Raw genomic sequence first — 12,577 nt, 5'->3', positions numbered from 1 at the left:
ATTGGGTCAAGTTTAAGAACGTACAAATTTTTTGAGTTTAAAAACGCATGAAGTATGTTTTTTTAGACGTAAAATTACCCTTACACGATGCCACAGGTTAAAATACTCTACGATGCATAGTTTTTGCGGTATTGAGTAATAAAGTTAAGAAGCATACAAGATCTTTAAAGGAAGATGTGGTAAATAATGCAAGATGCAACACAATAATAATAACTAAGGTTCGGATTATATGCCCAAAAAATTCGTAAAATGTGCTCGTATTTTTACAAAAATATGCACAAGATATTAAGAAATATGCTCTAATATATGCCAAATATGCATCGATAATCGATATGCAAAACTTTTAACAATAAAAAATCACTAAACGAGTTGAGGTCTTACAAAAATATTTTTTGTTGAAACACCCAAAGAACGAATTCACACCTCTTATTTTAATCAAAAAAAAATTCCTACCATAGTAACCAAATTGAGATTTTCGTCCGGAAAAACTGTTTTTGGGAACTGAGTACCTAAAATAATCATTTTACGTACTATTTTGTTGAGTCCAAAACGGCTATTTTTGGGAGCGTATTCAAAAAAAACATTTTTCTCATAAAGGTTATGATTTAAGAATTACAACTATCTACCTACTTTATATTAAATAAATAAAAAAACATAAATTGCAATTTTAACATAACACAAAAACAAGACAAAATTTCGTTCTCAAAATACGATCACACTTTTTGTATTACTTTAATTTATATTAATTAATAATTTCTTGAGACAAATAATTTAAAAAAAAAAGTTGAGTTCCATATTTTATATTCACTCTGTATAAAAATAAAACTAATCACTATTTTGATGAAGCTAGTAATAATTTTTATCAGAAGTGGCAAATAATTTTTTCTCTAACTGTACTTTATTTAATAAATCGCCGGATAAAATATTTGTTTAAATAGTCTAACAGGTAATTTTTCTTGCGCATTAGTGAACATGTGGTTCGAATTATTGTTTACTGTTTTAATCTAGCGTGTTTCCAGAATGTTCCTGAAAATGGTTTAAAAAAAACGCTTGGTTTCATACTTTATATTCACCTGTATAAAACGAATTTAAAAAGAAAACAAGATATTTTGTAATCGGATCATTTTTCTTAAAATGTCCAATTTTTAACTTGAACTAAAACTTTTAATCGGAATTTTGTGATTTAAAGAAAATATGCACAAATATGCAATATTTCGTAAAATATGCACGAAGTTGCAAAAATATGCATTTTTTATTTGGCTTATTTTAATCAACAAACATTAAAACTTACAGTTTTAATATAGAAAACTTATAGTTTTGTTGATATACCTCTTAATAACAAATATGTAATCTGCATATAATCCGAGCCTTAATAATAACACAAATCTGAAGTCTGACATAAGGTAACCAACTTCAGACAATTCAAAATCAAAATTGACGACAAAAAGAAGACTTTAACTTGAAAGATACTTTCAAAAAATTGCACACTTAGGTGTGTTGGTCCTTTAATCGAGACAAATCAGGACATGAATGTAAAACAAGACAAAACAATAAAAACCTAAACATGTCCTGGCTAAATCAGGACGTTGGCCCCCTTAATCTGGCACTCTGCAACCTGCAGCTAATCGAGCATCACTCCACTGACGTCACCATATAGCCATCTTACTCGCTCTTTAGTGTCTCTTACGCCAAGTTACCAGGCAACCTTCTTACTTTATAAATCTTGGTTTGCGACAACTAGAATGAATTGTTTTGGGGGTAGGTATAAAACTTGAGTCACTCTGTACAGGGTGCTGCATTTTGGATGTCCGAATAGGGAATCTCTGAAACTAAGAGGTTTGGCCAAAAACGAGTAATACATTCTGGGGCTCATTTTTTGAGAAAATAATATTGGTTAAAACCACATCCCGCTATCGTCTTTTGTTTTCGACTTATAGACAAAAATTGACCTTTCAGCGAAATCTAAAAAAATCATATCTTCGTTACTATAGAAGACACAGACTTGAAATAAAGACATTATACAGGTATTTTTTTACGTAAAATTTAATAATGTAGTTAACAATTTTTTTCAGTTGTTTGTTTAGCCGTAATAAAATAAATTTGTATTTTTTAAAATGGGAATCATAGATGGCTATGTCATTTTTAAAAAGCTTGTTTTTTCTTATCTAAAAAATATATATTTCTAACAAATTATTATAATACATTTTTCGCAAAAAATTATCTTTGATTTTTGTTCGCAGTTGGCCATGAAAAAATGTTGCATCTTCAACTAAAAGGATTTAAACTATATTATTCAACCAGTGTCACTAATGAAAGAGTTTTATAAGTACTAAGTGATGAAAAAGATGCAAAATAAATTGTAAATCAACTTATTGGCGACTAATAACATTTCTTTGTTTTTAAACAAGCTAACATAACCATTGCAACTTCTAGTGATACATAGAGTGTTGTAAAAAAAGCCGCTTTAATTCTTCAATAAAATATATTTTATATGACACAAAAATGACGATATGGCTATTCAAATACCCAAATTCGGTCTATGTGAAACGTTATCCTACCTCCATTAGATCATCAAAAAATGTTTTTTCTAATTGTGTTGACTGTTGACACATTTGTGTGTCCTATTTTTGGATTTTTTAAAAATATGTAATAATTTTGTTCTGAGGCGCTCGGATATTTGTTCAATGCTTCTACCGTATCGTATTTTTTAAATCTTTATAATTTTATCTATTTTTTCATCTATTTTACAGTTCACAAAACTCTTATTGGTTATTATTTACACATTTTTCCATGGCCAACTATTGTAAAACAAAATATGTATTTCACTTTTTAATAAGTATAGTTATAAAAAAATATGCTGTTACAAATATATATTTTTTAGATCAGAAAAAAATAAGCTTTTCGAAATTGCCAAAGCCGCCTTGATTTCCATTTAAAAAAATACAAGTTTATCTTATTACGGCTAAACTAATAATTGAAAAAAATTGTTAACTACATTATTAAATTCCTCGTAAAAACGTGCCTGTACAATGTTTTTATTTCAAATCCGTATCTTCTATAACAACGAAGATATGAATTTTTTTAGATTTTGCCAAAATGTCAACTTTTGTCTGTAAGTCGAAAACAAAAGACGATAGCGCGATGTGTTTTTAACCAATATTATTTTCTCAAAAAATAAGCCCCAGAATGTATCACTCGTTTTTGGCTAAACATCTTAGTTTCGGAGATTCCCTATTCGGACATCCAAAATGCAGCACCCTGTACATTCGCTGTAAAGTTAAAAAGGTCAGAATTTGACCAACAGATGGCGGTGCACTGTCAAAAAGTTGGATGAGGATGTGGTGGTGGTCATCAGTGATACAAACTTCAAACTGATATTTAATTTATTTCAACAAAATAACAAATTACTATCTGAAAATACAAACTAAAAAAATCGACAGTGTACATACATATTTTTGGAAGCATTTTTGTATAATTTGTCCTTGTAGTGTGTAGAAAAATCATCAGTTCGTCTTGCACAGACGTGAAAGCGTCAAAAGACTTAAATTACATCGTAAAAACAGAAATAAAAATTAAAAATAGAAGAGGAAAAAATTCACAAGTATTTACAAGTTATTACCCTTACACTCTAAATATAATGAATGGGTTTATTTACATTTCCAGAAAAAAAATGTTCGACACTGATTGCACGCGATAGCAACACATGTTTAGGAAATGCAAACTGGACTTGCCGCCATTTTGACATAAATATCAAATTTTGAGGTTATGTAAACTAATCCCTAACCTTACATAAAACCTTATACAAGTTATTTACATTAATCTACAATTAAACTTAATCGAATCCTATTGGACGCACCTAACCTCACATTAACCTAATCTAATCCTCGTCCGATAACGGCTCGTACTGCGCAGATAGCAACGGCTTCGGCTCGTTATTCCTCGAACTGTCATTGGCAGTGTAACAATGGCCAAATTGTTGCCCTTCTTCGTCTATCACCATTTCGCCAGGACTGTCACTCCTCTCCTTCTCCTGACTGTCCTCCTTTTTGTCATCCTCAGTCCTCATAACCTCAACAATCCGGTTTTTCACATAATCAAGCGCCGAGATGTGCTGATTCTGTGGCTGTTGCTGGTAGCGCCCCCAGTGGTTATCCGGCGGAGATACCGGCTCCACGTGATACTTCTGCGGCTGCGCAATGCGAATTATCTGTCGTTCGTCTTGTTGAGGCGTAGCCGAGCGCTTATCATCCTTCGGAATCCTCATATAGTGATAATTCGGACCTCGAGTACTAAAATCATGACTTATCACTGAATCTGTCAATTCTTTCACTGTCAAATTTTTATTGACAGTATCCGATTCGAGATCAATACTAATGACACTTGGGGGCCGCTCATTGTCATTGGGAGGATTAGGAGGAGGGTCCCGATGGAAACTCTGAAAGAGGAGGTCTCCGGGTCGTTGCTCCCGGGGATTATTGATCACCTCTCGGCCTCCTTCACTCGTCTGGTTGATTTGATGGGTGATAATTGCATCGATCAAGCTAGCAGCTGTCAAAGATGTTTCAGTGTTACGCGATTGGTGGCGCGAATTCTGATAAACGATGCGTCTTTGTTCCTCCATTCTTTGCTGTTGTCGCATTTGTTGTTGGTGGATGATTTGGAAACGGTGAGGTTGTTCCATGATGTTGTCGGCCATTGTTTTACCTAGACCCTCATGGGGGGCTGTAGGAACCGGCAAACTGGGCTGTTGGACGGCCACATCCACTAAACTTGAAAGTGCCTCGTGACCGGGAGGCAGATACGGGCGAGTATGTCTCTGAATAACCCCTTGTCTTTGTTGATTTTGATTTGTGGGGGGCGGAGTCCTTGCGTAATACGGTTTGTCCCTCCTTCCCAACATCTGTTGCGATGTTATATAATCGTTCATGATGATTTGTCTCGAATTCAATTGTTGCTCAACGGTGTAAGCAGCCGGTTGTCGGTACTGATAGCCCCCCGAAGGTGGAGCTCCAGAAGGTCCCCTCTTATTAAAAAACTCATACACGCGTTTTTCTTGTAGGTGTGGCATGTGAATGGGCGTGCCCTGTGTTATGGATCCCATTTTAGTCTCTGGAGCCATCTGTCGGAGTAGCCCCTCGTATCGTGGTTGGTTGATAATGGGCGTTCCCAATGTTATCGATCCTGATTTGGGATTGGCCGGTTTGGGTGAAGGGAGTTTCGGTTGTGTTCGAATTGGAAAGGCGTGGTGAGGGAGATACTCGCGGTGCATTGGTGGGTGTTTGGAGTGGGCGGGAGGAGGCGGTTCTCGTGGCTTTTTTATACTAAGGTCTAGTGTTTCCGGCTCGCGGTCTTGTACAGAGAGGACGACGAGGTCGTTTCGAGGTTCTGGCGGTGGTTGATGAGGCGTGGCCGGGACTGGAGTTATGGTCGCTCCGATTAGGGGCGTGACAAGTTTAGCCAATGAAATGTCGGATCGTGGAGGGCGTGTATTGAGGTTGTATTCGCTCACAATTGTCACCTCAGAAGAGTCGTTATTGAGGATTGAGGAGATTGTGGGGGCCATTCCGCTGGTTGGAGGATTTTGGACTTGTCCTCCCGGATTTTTCATCAATTGGAATTCAATAACGTTGAGGACCAAATCTTTGACGCTGAGTGGGGAGGCATTTTGACGAATTTGACCATCGTTGGTGACGGGGGTTATGGTGGCGGAGCCTTGGTAATGATCGGGAGTTTGGGCTTCATCGGCGGTTTCGGTGGCTGACGAATCATAATCCTCCTTTTTTGACGGGTTTTGATTAGTGGGAGGAGCTTGAGGCGGGCTTTCGGCCGCACTTGCTGTATCACTGGAATGTCGATCTCTCATTGGTTCCTCACAACTCGACGTGCTCGATCCACTCTCCTCCTCATCAGTCAAAGTCGGCTTTCTATCACCTAGACAACTCTCCAAATTCAATCGTTTTCTATTGGCCGAATAGAACGCTCGAATTTGATTGGCCGGTTTATTCAATCGTTCACCAATCAGCTGCCAATTAGCGCCGTTTTCGGTCAAACAATTCTTCAATTGGTTGATTTCCTCTTCGGTCCATTCCTCAACCGGTCCTAACCTCCGTTGAATTCGATTAAAACAAGCAGAACAACATTTTGTAACCCCACTAGGGACGTGGAATTCCGCCAAGAGAGGCTCCCGGACATCCGGGGGTAAATCTTGCAATCTTTGGGGGAAAGACCGCAGTCTTTTGACCCTTCCACGTGAATTGGGACACGAAGGGAGAGGACAATGCGTGTATCTTGACCTCACGCATTTACACCGACAAGTGTTGCAGACTCGACCTCCGCCGGGTACTTGATCCTCCCTCAAACCATACTGTGACGCCTGACTCGGCACCAGAGGGCGCGATTGCAGATGAGGCCCCAACTGTGCTTGACACACGATACACGTGCCTTGGATGGTTTTCTCTGAAACAATTTTTATTACTGATGTTTGATTTGTTTTTCGATTGCGTTGCATTTAATTAATATGTGTTGACTCAGATTTGTATAGTTTGAATATGAAACAAGCAGAAAATTCCATACAATTTGGTATTGCTATTGCTTTTATTTTGTTGAAACGCAGAAAAACGCGAGGTTTTTTTTCGAAATGCAATTATGTAAATAGTAAATCGATGTGGAGGTCGCCGGTCAACAATTAGGGGATGCGTCAGCAATTAATAATAACAGATAATTAGTAAATATTAGAGAAATTAATCATAAGCATTCGGCGGAATCGGCAAAAATCGCAAAAACCAAACGAGAGGTTTTTGTAGCTGAATCACCTGAAAAATACATAATACAATAAAAAAGTTAATTTTGTTTAAGAAAAATTATTGTCTAAAAACGATTTGTTTTTATGTTTCTGCAAATATAAGAAACTAACATAAATTATTTACATATCTTACTTAAAATGTCTAATTCCTTGAATGTATCTTTTTATTTTTGAATTTTAAGAAAAAAATCGGTGATTACTAATTAAAGTCGCAGTCAATTCATAGTGGCCATTTAATTTATTGCAAAGTTGGCAGCCCCTAGCCCGCCACCACTAATGTGTGGGCTGTGTCTATGTTGGCAGCAGAAGTAACTAAATTGTACCAACAATTGCGCAATAGATTTTATATTGCGACTTTTTCAGAATTGTCATTTTTGATAGATATGTCCATAAGAAAACAAAACCAACATTACAGTTGTCACAAAATAACTTGCAAAGAGTAATGGTGGTTGCATCGAGAATTTGGTCAGGCTCATTATTCCTTATGAATCACCTTGTATACAGAGACGATTAAAAATAAATACAGCTAAATGTTTCAAAAACAATTTATCAAATTGTAACGAAATTTGGTAAAATTGTAAAATATGTTTATTAAAAAAAAAAACTCAAACGTGCTTTGAAAAATATTTTGCATGTCTTTGATTAATTCATTTATCCACTTGTCAAGATGACAGATAATTAAATTCATTAGTGTACGATATATACGACGACATATGTTCGCGTTCGCCTATTGCGGGTTTTTTTGTGAACACACGTTAATTAAGGTCAACAGTCTGAAATATTTTCCAAATTTTTATCCTTATTTGTTTTGGAGATGTAAGTCTAACTCGATTTTTTAATAGCACAAATGTTTAAATTTAAATATTTAGAAAAGAGTATTGTTTATTTTCAATTTATGTAAAGAAAATCAATCAAAATATTAGGAGAAATTGTATCTATACTTTTTAGCCATTCTGTTTATTCCTGATTAGAATTATTAAAATTTATTTTTCTGGTGCAGTACAAGCAAAAATAATTATTTTATCCGCAAATGTCACAAAAGCGACCACTTTTATAACTAAATATAACAAGTAAAAGTTTTACCTTTCAGCCACAGAGTAAAAATTATATTTTTGGGCTTAAGCGTTTTTACTTTTACCATGACATTTACTAATGTTGTCTCTTTATTGCTGCTTCAGCAATTTCGGGAGAGATACATTATAGATCATCAGCATTCGACATTTTGCATTCGACTAACTGCACTCAACACAAATTCCGATACTGACTGATGTTTGTTTAGAAGCGTTGTTATGATATCATTACTTGCAAAGCGTCCTGACTATTTTGTTCACATAAACTACTTAAACTACTCCTAATAACATAATATATTATTTTTCCCCAATAATGTGTAATGAGACAAAGTTAAGAGCTCTAATTATAAATATTTGTAGTTTAGATTTTGGTTTCTGTCGCTTTACCAACCATCAAAAAAAAATGTGGCAACGTAATTGACAGCTTAGACTTGTAAGTCATATTACTATAAAGCGGCACACAACAAATTTTATATTGAAACTTGGACTACAAACATTTATAACGACCCTGTACAATATTTTTAAATAATTAAACTTCTGATTAGAGATTTTAAAATTAAGTTTGCAACAATAAACAAAATAGAGACAGTTTCATCTACATATTGTAATCTTATTTCTGTTTTTTTCTTATTTTTTCAATATTTGTCAGGATTTTAATATTTTTGTAATCAATTAATAACAACGAAAAAAGTAGAGTAACTGTTTAGCTTCTATTTGGTAAACACAGAACTATAGCCCTCGGCTTCGCCTCGGGCTGCAATTATAGGTAAAGGTGTAACAAATTTAAACTGCCTAGATTAATTAACGAACTTATTTAAAAAATTGCAATATGAAATTGTATTTTTTGTAGTTGTATTTTTTTGTTTTTATTTTTTTTTTTGTGTCAAGGTTTTATAAGCAATTTTTGTTATTAAAGTTTTGAAATCTCGGCAGTGTAATCAACTGAATACAGTTTTCTAGTTACTGACACAATTTTAGGTAATTATTTTCTTGACTTGTACTCTAATTTTTTAATCCGGTCCTGTGCGGCGTTTGCTATCAAACAATCGTCCCGATTTCGATTTAAATCAATCGCGTCTCATCTCTCTTCCAATTAATCAAAATAAACTTAATTAAATAAAAATTATTTAATACACTTTTCCGGTTGATTTGCTAACGTTTTTAAAGCTCGCGTACGCATACACCACTTTTCTCCTAATTGAATTAAATATTAATATTTCAATTTGGCGCGTTTGTAAACGAAGTGCGGGGGTGTGTGGGGTTTAGTGGGGCCCGCCCTTTGAGAATATTTTATCACGGTGTAATAGGAAAGGGATTAAACGGACATGTGTGTGCGGGATTATCACGTCCCATTGTTAATTTTTGTCGTCTCCTTCGGGACACCGGAAATCGTTAATCAATCGGGATAATTACCCCCTACATTCCCCCATCCATAGGGGATGAAAATTCAAAATGCGGCCCTGGAGCGACTTTTCACGTGATTGGATAAAGAACAAACATTATTTCTTTCGTATTCATTGTAAAGTTGTACGTGTGTTTGCGGTTGCAGGGCCGGGATGAGGAGGAGGGGGCACCCCCCAATTAGCAAGTTATCTCTTGTTGATTTTCTCGACTAATTAAAGCGGATTATGGCGTTTGCCAATTACTGCAGCTTTGGCTGTGTTTAAACTTTGTACGAGGAGAAGTCGTGTTGACTTTACCTGGAAATTTCGGTGTGATGATGATGGTTTTTTTTATTGTCGTTATATTAACGTGGGGGCGGCACCGGGGATTTCGCAAACTAAAGCAAACGTTGGGATGTCGTCGTCTACGATGAAAAGATTTTCCGCATGAATTTAGACATTATTATAGACATTTCCTGGGGGACCGATCTCGGTGATTGCCAGAGTTGAACAGGGTCGCATCAGGGGTTTAAACCCAATTGAGGGTAGAAATCGTGACGAAATAATATCAATAAATCTTCTCAAACCAATCGAAATGAACGACTAATTATTTTAGTAATTTAAGGAGTAAGTTAAAAATATTTAATTTGATTAATTGAAACATTAAAAAGTTCAAGAAATCCAGGATATAATAATAAAAAACACAATAATAGTACAGTGATAGACAGTGACGTATTTTAATGTCAGTTATGACAATAAAGCAAACACTACAGTGAATTTTTGGGAATTCACGGAAATTGGGTGGACGAAATTCACTGTCCATCACTGTAACATAATAGTAGAAGTAACATAATAGTAGAAATCAAAATTGAACGTTTTTTGCTTAAACTATTTATTTTTAGAAAAACTATTTAATGAATAATAATGTACCTACTATGAAAATGTGACGTTTCTCAAGAATAAAATTTTCCGATTTTTGTTTTGTTTCGAGCTGCAAAATTTTTTACTTTTTCAAATGGTAACCCTCCATAGAACTTTTTTTTTTTAAAAGGAATTAATCTAAGGATTATAACAATCTACATTTTATTCAATTTTTATCGACAATTTTTTTCATACACTAAAAATCCCATAAGCCGCGGTGTTTTTGTCACTATGCCAGCGACAAAAGTTTGCCCTAACTATTACAGCGACAAAACGGAACCTAGCTTTTAAAAGCGTCTGAATTTAGTAGGTCTGCATCATCGGTTCCTAGACAACCAAAAAAAATTGTAAACAAATTTTTCTCAAACTTGCGTTTTCAGTATCTAATCTGTGAAAATGTCGCGCTTTGGAGAATCTTCGAGTGGAGAAATTGAAAAAGCCATCAACAATAATGTGCCTCGCAATACTGTGAATTCAAGTACGTCAATTTGACAAATGAAATCTCTAAATGAACCAAATCTTCCGCAAAAAGTATTGGACAAGCGGGTGAAAATTACGAACCATTCATTCTGAACTTGTGAAAATTATGGGACATAACAATCCATCGTCATTAAAACAGTGTACCTTCAGTTAGATCAAGAACATCATAGAGACATTGAGTCCATTCGTACTACCATTACTACCACCGCTCAAAATACCAGCATGCAGCAAACTATTAACAAAAAACAAGAAAGTTCTGAAAATCAAATTGTTTATGAGAATTGTGTTTTTAATAATTGTACTTTCCATTAAATTAAATAAACCAATTTACACCTTATTTGTTAATTTGGTGATTTACGTATTCACTAAATTGTCGTACCAAATTACACTCAAGCCTTTTTTTTACGAAGAAAACTTGACATTTTTAATTCGAGTTTTGTTTCCTTTAAGCAATTTAGATTAGGCAAATTAAATTGCCAGGAAACAAAATTCTCATTAAAATGTTAAGTTTACTTCGAAAAAAAAAAGCTCTCGTGTAATTATAAGTGACAAAAATTTTCATACAAGTTGCCATTTTGTACTTGAAATTTTTCTCTTGGGCGCGAGTTCTAATACACCCTGTATATATGGTGATAAAAAAATGACGAATAACTTCGATGGTGCATTCTTGGAAAAGCTTTGGGGAGTTCGTAAAAAATGTTAAAAAAAATCTCCCGTCTTATTTTTTGAGTTATGATGAATTATGAATTTTACTAAGCTGGCAACGTTGTAATGTAGCAGCAAAAATTATAAAAGTAGCGAAAAATTAAGGTTATTTCTGTTGATATTAAAATAATTCTTATCCAAAGTTGCCAGATATAATTTTAGGTAAATTACATGTAACATTTTTTTAATAAAAAATTACTAATCCAACTCTTACTGTCGTTAAGAATGAAATAATTCTCTAGGTTTTAGAAAAGGTAACAAATTAACATTAACCAGAATTATAAAATTTATTCGTAAACTTTTAAGCTTAATAGTTTCTAAACTTCGGTTTCCAGAATTTTTTAATTATTTGTTTGTAATTTTTTAGAAAATTTACCGTAAGAAACCAACGAGTTTATCCGTCATTTTGTTTAAAAATACTAACGTAAAAAAATAACAAAATAATTAACTTTCAAACATGGTACCAATCCACAAAAACTGAATTATGTGGTTAATTAATTTCAATTTTCTTAAGTGTAAATATAGTTATTTATTATACAAAACGATAAAGAAATTGTTTATCTACGAGTGCAAAAGTTAGGTTTACGAGTGACGAAGTCACAAGTGGACTTTACTTACTACTTTATCTACTAAAATTAGTTGATGAAATATAAACAGTAGATGAAAGTTACTTTATGTCACTAGACGATAAAAGACTATTTTATCTACTGAAATTAGTTGATAAAAGCACTCTTTAACACTGAGTACAAAATAAAGATTAATTAATTAAATTCTACATACGATTGTATTTCCGAATTTATGAAATGCTTTTTTTCTAAAAATATGAAATAGATTTTCAAAAGTAATAATAATCATAATTGAAGTTAATAAAACTTAAATTCCAATTTACTTTCTTACTTCTACTTATTACGGTCAATGTCCACTAAAAAAAATATGTAATAAATAATGATTACGTCAAAATTTAAAATAATTAAAACAGAATTGTGAAAATAATATTAATTAATTAGGTAGTTAATTCATTTCATTTTTGAAACAAATAATCGATGCCTAAGTCAAATATATAAATATATAAATAAGTTAATTAGTCTTAATTAATTCACTAAATAAAATACGTAACTGCAATTACTTAATTCATAAACAAGAAATTTAATACAAACAGCCTGAGGCGAAGCCGTAAATTTTGTTTAAAAAAAATTACTTTAAATTATAAATTAACT

At 33.7% G+C, this 12,577-nt stretch overlaps 1 protein-coding gene across 1 annotated transcript in view; it reads right to left on the bottom strand.

Annotated features, from left to right (window-relative positions):
* Positions 1–3,368: 3,368 nt before the first annotated feature.
* Positions 3,369–12,577, bottom strand: part of LOC123008403 (nuclear receptor corepressor 1) — a 39,571-nt gene continuing 30,362 nt past the window's right edge. Inside the window, exon 7 of the mRNA XM_044404184.1 lies at positions 3,369–6,456. Within this exon, the coding sequence (XP_044260119.1) occupies positions 3,878–6,456 (2,579 nt within the window). The 3' untranslated portion in view covers positions 3,369–3,877. The remainder of the gene's footprint in view (positions 6,457–12,577) is intronic.

Source organism: Tribolium madens, unplaced genomic scaffold (assembly GCF_015345945.1).
Source record: "Tribolium madens isolate multiple individuals breed KSU strain unplaced genomic scaffold, Tmad_KSU_1.1 Scaffold_71;HRSCAF=194;Tcas5.2_LG6, whole genome shotgun sequence".
Taxonomy (NCBI): domain Eukaryota; kingdom Metazoa; phylum Arthropoda; class Insecta; order Coleoptera; family Tenebrionidae; genus Tribolium; species Tribolium madens.
This window is presented reverse-complemented; position numbering and strand designations above follow the sequence as displayed.